Source organism: Aplidium turbinatum, chromosome 5 (assembly GCF_918807975.1).
Source record: "Aplidium turbinatum chromosome 5, kaAplTurb1.1, whole genome shotgun sequence".
NCBI classification, from domain to species: Eukaryota; Metazoa; Chordata; class Ascidiacea; order Aplousobranchia; family Polyclinidae; genus Aplidium; species Aplidium turbinatum.
In genome coordinates this window covers 38745789-38765778 of record NC_137476.1, presented here as the reverse complement: position 1 = coordinate 38765778, position 19990 = coordinate 38745789, and the positions used below count along the sequence as shown (strand labels likewise).

Sequence of the window (19990 nt, the reverse complement as noted above, 5' to 3'; positions counted from 1 at the left end):
GCGCAGTGACTCCAATTACAGGCTGTACGTGGTTCGACACCGTTTTTGTCTTGCTGAGCTGTAGCTTCCATTTCTGGAGGTATGCTGTTAGTGTTTGCATGTCTTGGCTGAGATTCCTCTCCACGGAATGCCAGTTTCCCGCTGAGTGCAGGAGTGCCAAGTCGTCTGCGTAAGCATATTTCCTGGAGATGGTAGGGGGCAGGTCGTAGGTGTATATGTTGAACAGGAGAGGAGCCAAGACTGAGTGGAACTCTGTGGGAAGACGATTTTAAGTCGGCGTAGTCTGCTTCTACGACCGCTACCGATTGAAACGCCGTTGAAGTAGCGCCATTGTATCTGTAAACACAGTCGAAACATTCACCGACGTGGCGCATGTATTCATCCACGCCGTGGTAGGATGCTTCTTTCATCAGCTTGTCCTTCCGATGTACGTGCACTCTGTGACGTCACAAACTGTATTTTCAAAAGTCTTCAGACCCATGGGCATGCGACAACTCAGCAAGTACATTTCAGACACCTACTGCCAAGTCAGCAAATGAGATTTTCATCGAGCAACCGACTTGCTTGGTAATCTCTTGCTAAACTGATTTTGCTGACTCCTGACATGCCAAGTTTCGGCTTGCTGCTCAGTTGTCACTTGCTCAACTGTCATTTGCTCAGTTCACAACTGGTGCATTCACCAACAAACATAAAGGAAGTTTTATGTTTGTTAATTATAATTTAACGGAAAATATCGACTGGCACATAAAATGCCGGTGAAGTCGTACCATTGTATCTGTAAACGTAGTAAAAGAGCAAATGCTTGAATCAACTACCGCCTACAATGATGATGGTGGTTCAGCATCACCGACAACAATGATGATGGTGGTGGTTCACCATCACCGCCCACAATGATGATGGTGGTTCAGCATCACTGCCCACAATGATGATGGTTGTTCAGCATCATCGCCCACAAAGATGGTGGTTCAGCCTCACCGCCCAATATAATGATGGTGGTTCAGCATCACCGCCCACAATGATGATAGTGGTTCAGCATCACCGCCCACAATGATGATCATGGTGTTTCAGCATCACCGTCCACAATGATGATGGTGGTTCAGCATCACCGCCCACAATGATGATGATGGTTCAGCATTACCGACCACAATGATGATGGTGGTTCAACATCACCGCCACAATGATGATGGTGGTTCAGCATCACCGCCCACAATGATGATGGTGGTTCACCATCACCGCCCACAATGATGATGGTGGTTCAGCATCACCGCCCACAATGATGATGGTAGTTAAGCATCACCGCCAACAATGATGATGGTGGTTCCAACTCACCGCCCACAATGATGATGGTGGTTCAGCATCACTGCCCACAATGATGATGGTTGTTCAGCATCACCGCCCACAAAGATGATGGTGGTTCAGCATCACCGCCCACAATGATGATGGTGGTTCAGCATCACTGCCCACAATGATGATGGTGGTTCAGCTTCACCGCCTACAATGATTATGGTGGTTCAGCATCACCGCCCACAATGAATATGGTAGTTCAGCATCATCACCACAATGATGATGGTAGTTAAGCATCACCGCCAACAATGATGATGGTGGTTTAACCTCACCGCCCACAATGATGATGGTGGTTAAGCATCACTGCCCACAATGATGATGGTTGTTCAGCATCACCGCCCACAAATATGATGGTGGTTCAGCATCACTGCCCACAATGATGATGGTGGTTCAGCATCACTGCCCACAATGATGATGGTGGTTCAGCCTCACCGCCCACAATGATGATGGTGGTTCAGCATCACCGCCCACATTGATAATAGTGGTTCAGCATCACTGCCCACAATGATGATAGTTGTTCAGCATCACCGCCCACAATGATTATGATGGTTCAGCATCACCGCCCACATCGATGATAGTGGCTCAGCCTCACAGTCTACAATGATAATGGTGGTTCAGCATCACCGCCACAATGATGATGGTGGTTCAGCATCACTGCCCACAATGATGATGATGGTTCAACATCACCGCCCACATCGATGATAGTGGCTCAGCCTCACCGTCTACAATGATGACAGTGGTTCAGCATCACCGCCCACAATGATGATGGTGGTTCAGCATCACCGCCCATAATGATGATGGTGGTTCAACATCACCGCCCACAATGATGATCATGGTGTTTCAGCATCACCGCCCACATCAATGACAGTGGCTCAGCCTCACCGTCTACAATGATGATGGTGGTTCAGCATCACCACCCACAATGATGATGGTGGTTCAGCATTACCGCCCACAATGATGATGGTGGTTCAACAACACCGCCCACAATGATGATGATGATGGTTCAGCATCACTGCCCACAATGATGATGGTAGTTCAGCGTCACTGCCCACAATGATGATGATGGTGGTTCAACATCACCGCCCACATTGATGATTGTGGCTCAGCCTCACCGTGTACAATGATGATGGTGGTTCATCATCACCGCCACAATGATGATGGCGGTTCAGCTTCACCGCCCGTAATGATGATGGTTGTTCAACATCACCTGCCCTGCTGATGATGCCCCATCTCCTCCAGGCAAGGTTTGCTATATATCGCACCACTGCACATCTATCGCAACTAAGTTTAGGGTTGTATTTGATTGCAGTGCTCAATACAAGGGCAGTTCTCTCAATGAGATGCTGTTACAAGGACCGGATTTAACTAATGCATTAGTGGAGGTACTCCTACGCTTTAGACAACACCCAATCGCGGTGGTTGGAGACATTAAAGCGATGTTTTCACAGGTGTTGGTGGATGAACAGGATCGGGATGCTTACCGCTTTCTCTGGTACCTAGATAATGATCTGCAGAAGCAACCTGTTGATTACAGGATGAATACGCATGTGTTCGGAGCAAAATGTTCACCGAGCTGTGCAGCATTTGCGTTGAGGACAACTGCTGAGGAGAACCTGACAGGAGCCAGCGACAAAACCTTCGAATCGGTAAGGAAAAATATTTATGTTGACGATTTATGTAAGTCGTGTGATTCTATAGAGAGTGGAGTTACCTCAATTGAAGAGTTGTCAAAGCTTCTTAAAAGTGGGGGATTCCACATTACCAAATTCCTGTCAAATAACAGGCAGGTAGTAAGTTCTGTATCACAGGAAGACAGGGCAGGTGAGGTGGATTTGAAGCATATCCAACTGCCGGTACAAAAGACGTTGGGAGTTGTCTGGGATTCTGAAAGCGACCAGCTTCGGGTCAAGGTCAACATCAATGAGAAGGCATGCACGAGACGAGGGTTGTTGTCAATGGTAGGACAAGCTTACGATCCTTTGGGTGTTTTACAGCCTTTTCTTTTGCCTGCGAAGCAACTATTACAGGAAGCTTGTCGTGCTGAGCTTGGTTGGGATGAAGAGTTGGTGTCACTGCCAGGTGTTGGAGTTGATTGGACAAGGTGGCTTCATGATCTCCTTCTGCTGGAGAAGGTTTCCCTCCCGAGGAGTTTTCGGGATCTAGGGAGAGAGGTTAAAATGTATGAACTTCACACCTTTTCAGATGCAAGCACAAATGGTTATGGCGCATGTTCATATTTACGCGTCATATATACTGATAATACTGTGGAGTGTTTGTTGGTGATGGGTAAGTCAAGGGTTGCACCGCTCAAACCAGTCACCATTCCGCGGCTTGAGTTGTGCGCTGCAGTCCTTGGCTCCAAGCTAAGTACCTTGATTGTACATGCACTGGAGGTTAAATTGCATACTGTGTATTTGTGGTCAGATGCCACTGTGGTGCTTCGGTACTTAAATAATGAGTCTACTCGATTCGGGACATTTGTTGCAAATAGAATTGCCCTCATTCATACTATGAGCAGTGTTCATCAATGGCGTTATGTGCCATCCGCACTGAACCCGGCTGACCTTGCTTCAAGAGGTGTGTGGCCCAATAAGGTCGATTCTGCGGCACTGTGGTTCAACGGTCCAGCATTTTTACGTGAGCCTACGGACAATTGGCCTAAACAGCCAGATTTTCTTGCGGATCTTGGAAAATAGGATCCAGAGGTGAAGAAGAGCTTCTTAACCCAAGTACAAGAGACATCCAATGACATCATGCACCAGCTGTTCGTGCGGTATTCTGACTTTCGGAAGTTGCAAGTAACTGTGGCGTGGCTACTGCGATTCAAACAGTACCTGAGACGAAAATGTTCAAAGACTTGCTAATCGCCTGCTGTAGGATTTTTATCGAATGAAGAGTTGACATTGGCTAAAGAAGCCATCCTGAAATCGGTCCAACAGCAGGTTTACCCTGCAGCATTTGCTGTTCTGCATAATCACGAATCGTTTCGGTCCCCACTCAGTTTAGTATCGGAAACCCAATTGAAAAAGAGTTACGGACGTTGCAGTCTCTGAACCCTTATTTGGTGGATGGCCTGCTTCGCGTTGGTGGGCGCCTACAAAGGTCTTCACTGTCAATGGAGAGCAAACATCCAATCATTGTACCCTTTGATCACCCAGTCACGGATCTTCTCATTATGATGTACCACCAAAGGGAAGGACATATGGGGAGTTCCCAAGTCCTAGCGGACATGAACAAGATGTTTTGGGCGGTTAAAGGAAGATCAGCGGTGAAAAGAGTTTTACAAGCATGCCTTAACTGTAGATTTTGGAAGGCTACAACTGGTCGCCAGCAGATGGGTAACTTGCCAGCAGACCGTGTGAACAAGAGTCCCCCATTTGTTGCTGTAGGCACGGATCTCATGGGACCTCTTTTAATCAAGTCTGGCCGTAACAGTCTGAAAAGATATGTCTGCATTTTTTCTTGTCTGGCAACAAGAGCCGTGCACTTTGAAATCGTGCAATCAATGGAGGCAAGTGCGTTTCTACAAGCTTTCCGCAGATTCTGCAATCGCAGGCATGTCCGAACGAAGGATCTGTACAGTGACAACGGGGGAAACTTTGTTGCCGCTGAACGGGAACTGAAGGAAGCCTTGCTAAATTGGAACCGGGAAGCTGTATCTGATGCCTTTCTCAAAGAAGAAACCAACTGGAATTACAACCCGCCACGAAGCTCGCATCAAGGTGGCTTCTATGAGCGATTTTTCCGCATGGTTCGGAAATTAATGAGGTCTTTAGTGGGAGAGACCACTTTGGACGAATTTGATGTATTAACATTAATTACAGAGATCGAACGAATCCTTAACGATCGGCCAATCACCAAACTACCCTCAGTCCCTGATGACTTGGGTGTGCTTACCCCGAGCATGATCATTTCTAGCTCGGTTTGTGATACCTATCCTTCAGATGAATTTGTCAAGGCTGATGGCTACCGTCGTTCGTGGAGGAAGACACAGTGTCACGATTTCTTTCTATCTCTTACCAGGAAAAAGACTTGGAAAGGTTCAATGACGTAGTTTAATGGGTCAAACCGAAAAGCAGTCAATTAAATGTCGAATAATTCTACTAGTGAAATGATAATCTGACTTCTTGAAGAACTTTAACGAACGGCTTCTCAAATAACTCTAATTTCTGCATCAACTACCAATCCACAACTCATAGCACAACTCCCATAATCAACTCATAATAATCACCATAATAATCATTACACAAACTACACCACTATTTATATAGTTGGTTGTTCAGTACAGTAACTTCGAGAAGGTTACGTAATATTGCATCACACGAACTCATCGTTCGGTCACGTAGCATTTAAATGTAAACAACAGAAGTCTCTAGAAAGTCACGTAGGGAAAATGATTCCAGAAAACACGTTTTACATAATACAGGTTTTGTAATCAGAGGTTACTTCAGGTCATAACCGATAATAACATACCGCTCAAGAATTCCACAATGAAAACAACACGCTCGTTGAAGATACAAAGCAAGCCATCGCGAGGCTTTGCACATTGATTGTGACATACGCCCCCCCTTAGAATATTGTTGCAAACAATATAACAACACAATCAATACAAAACACACCACAAAACAATTAATTACTCAATAATCAATTCTCATAAGTCCATCGTTGCATGATCTACTAACGATAGCTTTCTCAAAACAATAGTCACGTTTTCTGTGAAAGTTTCCATCGTCCTCAATGTCTTCAATGCACCGGCGAGCAAGATGACCCATCTTCCTACATCGGAAACACCTCCTCTCCGGACAGTCCTTGGCGAGATGACCTTCTTTATGACAGTTGTAGCAAGCCTTTTCATCAAAAGGGCAGCTCCTGGCTATGTGTCCAATCTCCCCACATCGGTAGCAGTGGTTGTCACGGCAACGTCTGTTTTCCGAATGTCCGCCGTCAGCAACGCACTCCCTGGCGAAGTGTCCGCGTCTACCGCATCTATAGCAAACTCCAAATGGTCGTCGCCTGCCTCTTCTCCTCGGTTCATCGCGCTCATTGTATCCATGATCGTGAGATCGTTGCTGATTATCTGCAGAACAATCTCGAGCAAAGTGACCATTCTTGCCACAAGAATAACAAGTAACTTCAGAATCTCTCTCAATAACATTTCCGATTATAAGATCAACTAAAGAGTTTTGTAAACATAACGCTTTCACAGTCTCACTACAATACGGTGTTTCAATGTCTATCATCGCTAACGGTCCTTGAATTGAAGTGTTATTTATCTTTATCACATGGCCAGTTTTTCCCATTAACTGACTGTCTTTAACCAAATCTATCCTCACCATTATACCCGTAGAACCAGAATCACGTAAAACTTTTACCTTTTTGTTTCCAACTTTTCCATCCACTACTGGCAGGTAATATTCAGGTATTATTTTTTCGCAAACATCTTCATCCGGTTTCTCCTCGTCAAGCGTGGGTTTAGGAATCATTAACGCACAACCGCATCGATAAACGTCCGTGTCTTTATCTTTTCCAGACTGATTGAATCGGGAAAACGACTTGTCCTTGCATTCCTTCGCTTCGTGTCCTTGCCTATTGCAACGATTGCACCACTTCCTCGATTCCTGATGATTTCTTTTAGTCTTCTTCCGACAGTTAACAGCCTTATGACCTAAGCCATTACAATTAAAACAACGTACATCTCTTGGAACAGCACCTCCTTTAAAATTATTTATTTGTCCTTCGTCATTATCGTATGACAACGTCTCTTCGGTCGACAACTTCTCATCATGAGCAACTAAGTATTGTTCTGCCACACTGGCTATTTCTTCTAGAGTCTTTGGACTTCTCTCCATTAGATAAACAGACAGATCTTTTGAACATGAATCTGTGAATTGTTCCTTAACTATAAGGTTTGCCAATCCGTCCAATGATTGTTCGGCCCCTGAAAGTTCAAACCATTTTAACAAAAGGTTTCTTAAACGTTCAATAAATTGACCTGGGCTTTCGTGTCGTTCAGGCTTTGCCTCACGGAATCTTTGACGGTATCCATGCTCGGTAAAATTGTATCGCTTTAACAGAGCTAACTTCAATCTGTCGTAGTTCATGGCTTCTTCTTGCGAAAGTCTTGAATATACATCAAGAGCTTGTCCCGATAATAACATGCTTAGCTGGGTAGCCCACGTCGACTTCTCTAATTTGGCTATTGTAGCATATCTTTCAAATCTTAACAAATAACTATCCAACTCATCTTTTTCTTCAACAAATGATGGCAAATCTGGACGTCTAACTTGCGCCACAATAACATCTCGAGCATTATCATTAGTAGAATTAGATCGCTCACCAATGTCCAGCTTTTGTCTTTCTAATTCAAGTTTTAACTTTTCCAATTCATATTGCGCTCTTCTTTCTTCAGCTTCTGCTTCGTACTGCCATTGAGCACGTTTTTCTTCAGCTTCGCGCTGCGCCCGCTTCTCCTCTGCTTCGCGCTGCGCCCGATTCTCCTCTGCTACAGCTTCAAGTTGTGCTCGCTTTTCCTCAGCTTCAAGTTCTGCTTTCCTTATTTCACGAGCAGCTCTTCTATCTTCTCTTTCGTCAGCTTCTCGCTGAGCTTTTTGGGCCATTATCTTGTGATACTCTTCCATCACAAACTGAGACTTCTCATTACCAGACAGCCCCATTCGTTCAGCCATGCTTCCTAAGTCTTCAATCATCTCATGTTTGACAGTATCCGCCATCTTGAAATTAATTTATTATTCTTTCAATAAATCTTCGGTATTCTTCGGTTTTTCGGTTAATTTTTTTCGGTTTTTCCCGGACGAGCCCCCAGAATGTCACGCTTTCTTTCTATCTCTTACCAGGAAAAGACTTGGAAAGGTTCAATGACGTAGTTTAATGGGTCAAACCGAAAAGCAGTCAATTAAATGTCGAATAATTCTACTAGTGAAATGATAATCTGACTTCTTGAAGAACTTTAACGAACGGCTTCTCAAATAACTCTAATTTCTGCATCAACTACCAATCCACAACTCATAGCACAACTCTCATAATCAACTCATAATAATCACCATAATAATCATTACACAAACTACACCACTATTTATATAGTTGGTTGTTCAGTCCAGTAACTTCGAGAAGGTTACGTAATATTGCATCACACGAACTCATCGTTCGGTCACGTAGCATTTAAATGTAAACAACAGAAGTCTCTAGAAAGTCACGTAGGGAAAATGATTCCAGAAAACACGATTTACATAATACAGGCTTCGTAATCAGAGGTTACTTCAGGTCATAACCGATAATAACATACCGCTCAAGAATTCCACAATGAAAACAACACGCTCGTTGAAGATACAAAGCAAGCCATCGCGAGGCATTGCACCTTGATTGTGACACACAGTATCTCGCCGATCGATTCTGGGAACGGTGGATTTCCCAATATCTACTCTTACTCCAACCTAGGCAAAAGTGGTTTGCCACTGCTCCAAGTCTGAAGGTGGGAGATGTCGTTCTGGTTGTGGATGAAACATCTAAACGAGGACAATGGCCCAAGGCAGTAGTGTTAGATGTCATCCCAGACTGCAACAACCTGGTCAGAAGAGTCCGTTTACGAACTGCTGGTGGTGCTACATTCCTGAGAGACATTCGCAAAATTTGTTTGTTAGAAGGATGTATGGACTAAGTCTGATCTTGAATACCGTAGTAAACTGAAAATGAACTTTGAAGTTAAGTTGAACTATCAGGCTATTAGATGAACTTTGAAATTTAGTTGAACTATTAGGCTATGAGTGAACTTCGTTTGGTGCGCATTGATTGCATGCTCAATGTTACCATGTGTGATTTGCATGTATAGTTTCATTGTACCGTAGTATTGTAGACAGTCATTTACTAGACCTAATGTCGCAGTGGCTATTCTGTTGTTGTGTGACTTGTGTTGCCACGAATTGTGTTTATTCCGCCAAATAACCATTTGTGCTTGCGACCGAGAGCCCCAAAAACTCCACTAATCTCGGTCAGCCCCTTTAAGTATCATACTAGTTTGTTATCGTTGAAAACTTACGTTTTGTTGCTCGATATGGTGATTCACCTTATCTACTACACTCCCTATTTGGTTTTGTAGCTTCTTGTAATGAGTTTCTTTCTGTTTTAAAGCTACAGTTGTTAACTTCCACTTTGGGGGTGGGTATGTAAGAAACGCCAATTATTTTATCGTGCATTATTTTTGCCTGGTGAAAAGCGCCCTTTTTTATTCATTGATTATTCTACCCATAATGCCTTTCGTGTGTGGAAACCGGATACTAAGGACCTCGTTGGGAATGTTATAGTTTAAGAAAAGGAAAGTAATGTTAGCTGGAACTTGGATTCCATATCGTTTTAAATCTTGGCTTGTACTTGACTGAATTCATTTCTAGTTTGAATTCGATTTGTGATCTTGCTTTAAGCCGGATTCGACACGTAATTAAGTTGATTGAATGCAAAACCCAAAAATACTGTTATACTAGTTTCTAGTGCTGTTTGGATTGTAGCAGTTTAAGAAAGTCAGTGTACGCCTTTACGATAGACTTGCCCGCTGTTCTAAACTCCTGACAATATAGGTGCGCCTGTCAGAGTGCCAGCGACGCATAGTTTACACACAATGATGATGGTGGTTCAGCATCACCGCCCACACTGATGACAGTGGTTCAGCATCTGCGCCACAATGATGATGGTTGTTCAGCATCATTTTCCACAATGATGATGGTTGTTCAGCATCACAGCCCACAATGATGATGGAGGTTCATCATCACTGCCACAATGATGATGATGGTTGTTCAGCATCTCCGCCCACATTGATGATAGTGGCTCAGCGCACCGTCTACAATTATGATGGTGGTTCAGCGCCCCAGCCCATAATGATGATGGTTCTTCAACATCAACGCCACAATGATGATGGTGGTTCAGCATCAACGCCCACAATGATGATGGTGGTTCAGCATCACCGCCCACAATGATGATGGTGGTTCAGCATCATCGCCCACAATGATGATGGTGGTTCAGCATCACTGCCCACAATGATGATGGTGGTTCAGCATCACTGCCCACAATGATAATGATGGTGGTTCAGCATCACCGCCCACATCGATGATAGTGGCTCAGCCTCACCGTCTACAATGATGATGGTGGTTCAGCATCACTGCCAACAATGATGATGATGGTTCAGCATCACTCCCACAATGATGATGGTGGTTCAGCATCACCGCCCATAATGATGATGGTGGTTCAGCATCACCGCCCACAATGATGTTGGTGGTTCAGCGTCACCGCTACAACGATGATGGTGGTTCAGCATCACCGAAACAATGATGATGGTGGTTAAGCATCACCGCTACAACGATGATGGTGGTTCAGAATCACCGAAACAATGATGATGGTGGTTCAGCATCACCGCCCACATCGATGATAGTGGCTCAGCCTCACCGTCTACAATGATGATGGTGGTTCAGCATCACTGCCCACAATGATGATGATGTTTCAGCATCACTCCCACAATGATGATGGTGGTTCAGCATCACCGCCCATAATGATGATGGTTGATCAGCATCACCGCCCACAATGATGTTGGTGGTTCAGCGTCACCGCTACAACGATGATGGTGGTTCAGCATCACCGAAACAATGATGATGATGGTTCAGCATCACCACCCACAATGATGATGGTGGTTAAGCATCACCGCTACAACGATGATGGTGGTTCAGAATCACCGAAACAATGATGATGGTGGTTCAGCATCACCGCCCACAATGATGATGGTAGTTCAGTATCACCGGACACATTTATGATAGTGGTTCAGCATCAGCGCCAACAATGATGATTGTTGTTCAGCATCACTGTCCACAGTGATGATGGTGCTTCAGCATTACCGCCCACAATGATGATGGTGTTTCAGCATCACAGCCCACAATGATGATGATGGTGGTTCAGCATCACCGCCCACATCTATGATTGTGGCTCAGCATCACCGCCCACATTGATGATGGTGGTTCAGCATCACCGCCCACGTTGATGATAGTAGTTCAGCATCACGGCCCACAATGATGATGGTGGTTCAGTATCACCGCCCACATTGATGATAGTGGTTCAGCGTCAGCGCCACAATGATGATGGTTGTTCAGCATCACTGTCCACAATGATGATGGTGGTTCAGCATCACTGCCCATAATGATGATGATGGTTCAGCATCACAGCCCACAATGATGATTATGGTGGTTCAGCATCACCGCCCACATCGATGTTGGTGGCTCAGTCTCACCGTATGCAATGATGGTGGTGGTTCAGCATCACCACCCACAATGATGATGGTGGTTCAGCATCACCGCCCATAATGATGATGGTGGTTCAACATCACCACCACAATAATGATGGTGGTTCTGCATCAACGTCCACAATGATGATGGTGGTTCAGCATCACCGCCCACAATGTTGATGGTGGTTCAGCATCACCGCACACAATGATGATGGTGGTTCAGCATCACCGCCCACAATGATGATAGTCGTTCAGCATCACCGCCCACAATGCTGATGGTGGTTCAGCATCACTGCCCACAATGATGATGGTGGTTAACCATCACCGCCCACAATGATGATGGTGGTTCAGCATCACCGCCCACAATGATGATGGTGGTTCAGCATCACCGCCCACAATGATGATGGTGGTTCAGCATCACCGCCCACAATGATAATGGTGGTTCAGCATCATCGCCCACAATGATGAGCATGGTCCATTCAGAACTCAATAGATGTTTGGCGCTAAAGCTCTCGGTACAATGGGAGCCACGAGAGTCCATCAAAAGAGTTTCAAGTCGCTCAGAAGATTCTCTACGAGCAATAGATGTTCGGCTTCAGTTAGTTTCCAAACCTCTTGAAATAAAGAACTTTGCGTTTCAGATGAACAATAAATTTGGTTTAAGGCAAACAAACAGTGACACAATGGCAGCTTCTAAGTTTGAAAACCTAAGAAGCACAGTTATGACGTCACTTCAAACATCACCTGCAAATCATGAATTCTCTTTGCTACAATTTCTTGTAAGGTTTTCAGTTCTTTCTTGCTTTCACTCTCATGTTCTTTTACAAGCACCTCAAGTTCGGCGACGACTTCTCTGAAACAGTAAGTTTGTTAAGCTTCATTTGCCATGTCATTGGCTCTTGGGAGGACTCACACGATGCCAGAGTTGGGTCAGTTACATAGTTTTCAGTTCAATTACGTTACGATTACACTATCAACATTTTTGATTACATTACAATTACATTGTTCTGAACTTTTTAAATTACAATTATACTGTAACTACAATTACACAACAACTAAAAATCTCATTTACAATTATACTTACAATTACATGAAAACGTGTAAGTGATTACTTTCGATTACAATTACGATTGATTCAACTTTGCACTAATTGAATTTATGACGTCATATTCATTTGTACTATCCACTGAGCAAACGTTTCCCTCAGTTACCGTTGCAGAAAAAGGAAATTTTTGGAGTTCTTCTTTCGGTCAATTGACGTTCAATTTACATCTTCAACAAGCTCTTGAATCAATTCATGCATCTGCAGGGACTTTCCCTCGACCTTTCTAGCGAATTGTCTAATACGCGCCATGTTGTTGTCAATAAAACCTGAAATCAAATTGCCAGTTTGAGACCAAAATAAATCACCAAATAATTATATATCGCTCCTTCGTTGTTCCAGTAACAAGTTTGTAGCGCCTGCGGCTTTTTTCGTGTTTGCTTTAGTCTAATTGCCGTTGTGAAATTTGTGCTTGGTGGGAATTTGAAGCGCTGGCTGAAAATTGGAGCGTTTCCTCGGAATTTGCACCACTTATCAGGGTTTGATTTACATACGTGGTTTTGCGTTGTTGTGGCGTTGCGCATTTGGCACATGCTGCATTGCTTGAAGCAGTGGGCCTCCTTTAAATCGGTCATTCAGCGTGGGACGCAGTCGGTTTGTCAGTTTGTCAGTTTTCAGTATGGTTCCTTTCGGCCAGTTGTGTGGTGCCATATTTTCTCAGTCAGTTTGTCACGGATTCCTTTCTTGGAAGTCACGGTATAAGTTTAATTATGGTTGCAGTGTAGTTTTTTATGTTCTGAATTAGTTTAACTCGTTCTATTTGAATTCAAGGCATTGTTTGGCTACAACGTTCCGACGTGGAAGTTCATTCATTTCTTTGCAATAAACTCATACTCGCAAAAAGTAGAAAGGTATTGTTCTCAAGATCATCCCCACTACACGCTAGTACCCGGGATGTTGCTGTTGCAGCTACAGCTAGGTATGGGCGGATGTTCAGACCACTCGACGTCCGCTACAAGTTCAATGAAGGTCGGAGACAACAATTGCCACGTGACTGCATTCTTGTTTGCTGGTACGTCATACCTTTAACTTCAAATACACTTTACTTGACCTTTTTCTGTTCAAGCTACTTGAGTTTTGACGGTACGATACCTGAAGCGATTGGAGTACTTGGTGATTGCGCAATTGGAGATTCATTGCTGACGTCAGAGTAGGAAGCCAATTTACTGAAACAAATTATTTGCTTTCAGCTTTATAGTATCATGAAACACTTTCAAAGCTACATGTTGGACTGTTGATTAATAAACTCCGTTTAAAATATCAGGCAGAGTATTTGCGACTTATACACCTATACAATATACAGACCTTGCCAATGTGCAAACCCATGAAAGACTAACAAGTGGAGGATAATGTAATTTTGATTGCAAACTCTAGGGCCTAGGCTAAATGTAGCCTACAAATTTTCTCTTTAACATGATGATTGAATCTTACATCACTACAGAACTTTGAATTTCACTCTAAAAACAAAAAATGACCAAACTTCTCAGTGCAACAGTGTTGCCAGATAGTGTATAGATTACCAGTACATGTTCCAAGGTGTGATACTTTATTTGAAAGGTGACACGCAGTGGAACAAAAGTTGTTTGAAATCACATAACATATACATAATAATAACATAATAACAACATATAATATACAACACATAGCATACAAACAAGAACTTAATTTATCAATCACTAATCAGACTAGCAACTTTTGACTGCTTTGACTTTGACTGCTCTCAAGGGTAAATGTAAGTGGGCAAGGTCTGTGTATCTGGGTCGCCATGAGACAGAGATATCATATGCCACCTTGTATTGCTGGTGTGTGGTTCACTCAGAACAGAACACAATCAACACACTCTTTTTATCGCAGCTGTCGTGCTGTTGGTAACTGCGACCAAATAGTCAGGTTCGTTATGTATTTTCGTTCAAAAGTTTGGGAGATTAGCAAACCTATACATTTTCGGAAAGCTTATACTATGAGGAATCCGAAAAACGCTGATTACATTTGCAGAGATGTCCGCATGGCCGCCATTTTGAATTTAGCATGTTGAATGAAGTTTATATCTCAAATAGTAAGTAGTAATATAACGAAATATAATTTAGGCGGCCATTTTGAAAACCAATATGGCGGATAATTGCAAAGTGGTTAACGCTAGGCATCTAGATATGCTTGCAATGGATCCCTTGATCCTTAAAACATAGGATTAGCATGTTTGATGAAGTTTTTATGTTTATTAGGAGCCAAAATAAAGCAAAATATAGATATTGCGGCTGCCATTTTGAAAATCAAAAATGGCGGTTATGCGGACATCTCTGCCAATGTAATCAACGTTTTTCGGATTCCTCATGGTATAAGCTTCCCGAAAATGTATAGGTTTGCTAATCTCCCAAATTTTTGAACGAAACTCTTTATATTGACATAGTGAACCTGACTAAAAACAGTGTTTCATGTCCAGCTTTCTTGCGTAGTCGGACTTTGGATTGAAAGTTTGACTTTAGATTCCATTTACAGGTTAAAAGTTATTCTTAAAGGTTTGATGTAAAACAATGGAACCGCTTTTTGCCGATCGAAGACCTGAGTTCAAAAACTAGTTAAATCACATTTTGTGGAAATAGAGTTATCACCATCACAGATGATGACGGCGGTCAATGACTGTCCTCGCGCAAAATTTGATTTAAAAAAACGACTTAATTTCTCTAAAACATTATTTCGTTTCTAGCACTAGTTGCTACGTTCATCTGATGAAATTGAAAGTAAAATTAACAACAAACAAGATGGTTTATTGCTTCACTGACGTTTTCGCGCACCGATAACACAATGAGTCTCAAGTAATTTCTTTTATTCGTGAGTTCGAATTGAATTTAGATTTTGAATTTAGAATTTTTATTTTGAAATTTTATTTTGTATGTTATTCGCTCTGAGGATGCGCATTGTCATGGTGCGCGAAACGTCAGTGAAGCAATAAACCATCTTGTTTGTTGTTAATTTTACTTTCAATTTCATCAGATGAACGTAGCAACTAGTGCTAGAAACGATAATTGTCCTGATGAACACCCAAACTTTTCAGTAAAACATATTTTGTTGGTGATTGCATAAAAATAAAAATTTGAACAATGTTGAAAAAACTTTAACTCAAAAGTCGTATTTTTGACTTAAGTAGTTCTTCAACTCAGGTCTTTAATTGATTGACAACAAGGTAGTGAAGCTCATAATTATAAACAATTGAGGTAGCTGCAGAAGTGGGCATCCGCTACTTTGAAAGTAACGCGCTATCGCTAATCAGACCAAAAGTTATGCGCGCCACCGCTACTTCTACGCGCTACTTTTGTCTTAAACTTATAGTGAAAAGCTCTATTTAAGTACCTTGTGAAGCAGATATGTAACCTACTTTAGTCGGATCGTGTTTTAGAGCTGTTAGGAGCCGGAGTCTCAGAAGAATCACTGGCAATTGCCGCCACGTCGTCTTCAGTCCAAAGCTCATTGGGATTGATAAATAAATTTGTATTTTTCAACACCTGCAAAGACATCGAATGAAACTCACACAATAAAACGGGCAAAACTAAAAGTTTGATTTTTGAAATGTTGGATTTATTTCGGGGTAAGCTTGGGGCGCTGTGTTATTTGTAGTAAATCAAATTGTTTGAGTGCTTGAGACTCTTAGGAGGCAATGATAAAATACAATATTCTTTAATTGTTTATGGTCGCTTAGCATTGTAGCTATGGGTAAATAAAGGTCTATGCCAAAATTTGTGTTGAAATGAACTCATTTTCCTCACCGTCGTTTCATGTAAATTTAAGCGAAGACATTTTTAATAAATTTAACCGAAGGCATTTTAACCAAAGATGTAAATTTAACCGAAGACATGGAGGATTGCTTTGAGGCAAAAAAGAAGGCCGGCACTGTCTTTTTAGATCTTACAGCAGCCTACGACACCGTTTGGCACCGCGGCTTTAAATGTTCAAATGTTCAACAAATGTTCCATATGATCATGGAGCCTGTTAGCAATCGAAGTTTCACCCTCACTACCAACTCACGACGAAGCAGTGAGACGACTGAAAAATGGCGTCCCACAGGGATCGGTTTTGGCTCCACTTCTTTTTAACATCTACACCCACGACCTACTAAGCACGGTCTCAGCAAAATACTCAAACGCGGACGATCTGGCAATTTCCCACTGCACAAAGTCGTGGAAAAACTTAAAAGACACCTTGAGCCAGGACATGAAACCCTCTCAGCTTATCTCCAGAAAAGGCGACTAAAACTCAGCGAAACCAAAACTGTGGCAGTAGCTTTCCATCTACTTAACTGGGAAGCTGATTGTGAGCTGAATGTTCTGAACAACGAAAAATCTTTGTCCTTCTGCCTCAAACCAAAATACCTTGAGGTGATATTAGACAGATCGCTCATGCACCGCCACCATTTGGTGTCACTGTGCAAGAAACTCACATCCCGTGCTGCGATGCTCAAGAGTTTGGCAGGGTCCAGCTGGGGAGCAAGGGCTGACACTTTGCGTGTAGCAGTCCTTGCTGTTGTCTACTCCTCAGCAGAGTACTGTGCACTTGTTTGGTGCCGCATTTCTCAAATCCACAACATCGACACTGTCATCAGCAGCGTTCTGCGGACAGTGGAAGGTCTGCATCGTGAATCTGGGGTGATAATAGGATAGACCTTTGGCCCCAGAGGCTCACACGACGACGATTAACTGACTTTAAGTATTAGATTTTTTTTTATTCAAACATCGCGATGCCTTTGATTTTTTGTTGTTTCAATTTATAATTGAAGCTGAAATGCTTCATTGTTTCAAGTCTGGGCATAATCCTTCGGCTGCTGAACCGCCTCATGTAACCACCTCTTGTGACTTGCCATTTCTGTGCAAGTTTTAGTCATAATCTAATTCCTCTCTGCGCTAACTGAGTGTGGTTTGGCTACCATCCCTAGGTTTGGCACTTCGAAACACCCAAGGGTTTTTCAAGGATATTTAATTCTTCTTCATCAGTGAGGAATGTCAAAAGCAAAGACTTAGTTTTCAGTTCCATCTCCCAAAAGTTAAAAGAACACTGATCGTTTAACTTTCTTAATTTAATTAACAATTTCTTTTCCGACTGCTTCATCTCTATCTGTAGCCTACACATGACAGGCAGAAGTTCGTCTGGATTAGAAAAACATTCTTTGCATCACTTTCTTTACAACGTTCATCTCTGTATTGTTCAGATGTCTCAGCAATTGCGAGCACTTAAACGTGTTGTGTAGACCATCTGTCATGTACGAATGTCTCTTGACCTGACACCACATTGGCACAGAGAACTTACCAACAAGTTAGAACGTTACCAACAAGTTAGCGATCCTCTAAAGTTGGTTACTTGTTTGATCAGTGGAAAATATGTCCTTAATACTCTGCTCCAGAGAATGTTCAACCTGGATGCACAAGGAGGGCCAGGTTCAATGGCTGCGATACCATCATTAATTTTCTCCACTACACAATTGTTGCAATCCACATTCTGCAGATATTTTTGATTCCATGATATCTCTAACATACAAAAAAGCACAAGTGATAAATAACTTTGTTTAGTAATTAAGCTATACTAAGAACCAGCAAACGTTCATTACGTGGTTAGGCTCACACGTCATAAACAGTTAAAACCTGCAATCGACTGTTCAGTTGCCATGGCAATGTAAAGTCCAAGTAGCATTTGGCCGCCTTAAATATACCAAATCTCAAGTGAAATCGCCCATCGTGTCGATCATCCTCATTCTGCGCAAGTGGAGCCCAGGGTGTGTGAAGCTTGTTTTGTGGCGTGTAGACAGCCTACATAACCCACTTTGATTATTATTCTTATATTATTCATTACTTGATATTCACGGGCGCTGACATAACGAAGCAAATTGTGCAATATTCTGAAAGAATCATTGCAAGCAACACGTAATCGTTTTATACTGGAAGATCAAAACTTGTTCCACAAGTGGGATGCGTAAAACGACATGATACATTAAGAGCGAAATACAGTAGCCTATGATGTATTTTACAACGGGTAAGCATTTAGCAAAATGAGATTTTGCATTGTTTGAAGCACAGTTCTGAGAGCGTATTGGCTGGCTGAGAGGGTGGACGCAGTCTGACTCGGCGCCGGCATCACATTGCGAGTATTAAACAAGTATAGAACAATGTATTGAACAATGGTGAATAATATGGTTTCATCTGGTAAAGTTACGATATATGAGAATTATTGAAATATTGATTATTATGCATTTTGAAGAGTAAATTTTAAAAAAAGCCAAGTTTAAGGACAAATGTCTAATTGCTAAGGCCAACAGACTCTAAAAAAAGCCAAATTTGCCTTGAAAAGTCTAATCAAGCAATTCTGGTCTAAAACCAAAAATCCCCTAAACCAAAATTTAGTTGTGTTTAAGTTTGGCGCTTGCAATAAATAAAATTCCAAAATACGCCACAAAACCGGCCAACTTTGAGCATTTATACAGCAGAGGAGCAAAGGGGGCTTCAAAGGGGCAACACTAGCTGCCAAATGAGGCAATTTTACGTCATTTTGAGTCACAATGGAGGATTTGGAAGTATTTCAGATGACGATTTGCCAGTTTATATTCCCGGTCTAGAGAGTTTATGACAAAAGCTTTAAATGCCGAAGACAATCATTTAACCCTTTGCTTTTCAACCTTTTTTTGGAAGTTAACTGCTCAAGGGGGGGGGGGGGGCGTTTTTGGATCAAACTCAATCAGCTGTTACGTGTTATCCGCTGGTGCTATTTCAACAGAAGTTGCACTGGTGTGAAAAACAATCATTTGTCTATAAGTTTGAAAAGTCATTATTCTAAAATTTTATATGTTAAACTTGATATTTCAACTTTTGCAAAAGTACCCAAAAACGACAATTTTGATTTATCTTGCCGCTGTTTAATTACCATGCTAATCTGATTGCATGCAAAGTTCTGAATGACAAAGAGCTCGATCAAACGCACGAAGTGTGTGTGCGGTGTGCATACTCATTGCATTGATAAAGATTTACGACTTGCGAGCAAATTTTATTGTAGGCTACTCATTGATTCTAAAATAGTTACAATCAGAGTAATATTGTTACACGAATTTGAAAAAAACAAAACTGCGTTTGTTGTTTTACATTTTTGTCCTAAACTAATGCTTTCCGAAACTCATGGCTAGCTTCTAGTTTTATGGAACCAAACTTCTCATAAGTAACACCTTAGCTTGCTTGAATAGCTGTTTACATCTTCGTTTGTGTATTTTAGGTCTACAATTTAGTTTGTAGCATAAA

At 42.3% G+C, this 19990-nt stretch overlaps 2 protein-coding genes across 2 annotated transcripts; both read left to right on the top strand.

Moving 5' to 3' along the window:
* Positions 1-2684: 2684 nt before the first annotated feature.
* LOC145771254 (uncharacterized) lies at positions 2685-4040 on the top strand. The gene has a single exon (XM_082582989.1). The coding sequence runs from the start codon at positions 2685-2687 to the stop codon at positions 4038-4040; it is 1356 nt and encodes a 451-aa protein (XP_082439115.1).
* A 419-nt stretch (positions 4041-4459) lies between these two features.
* Positions 4460-10618, top strand: LOC145771253 (uncharacterized). The gene is made up of 3 exons (XM_082582987.1): positions 4460-5318; positions 10087-10269; positions 10506-10618. Exons 1-3 carry the CDS (start codon positions 4460-4462, stop codon positions 10616-10618), a joined length of 1155 nt encoding a protein of 384 aa, XP_082439113.1.
* Positions 10619-19990: the final 9372 nt, after the last annotated feature.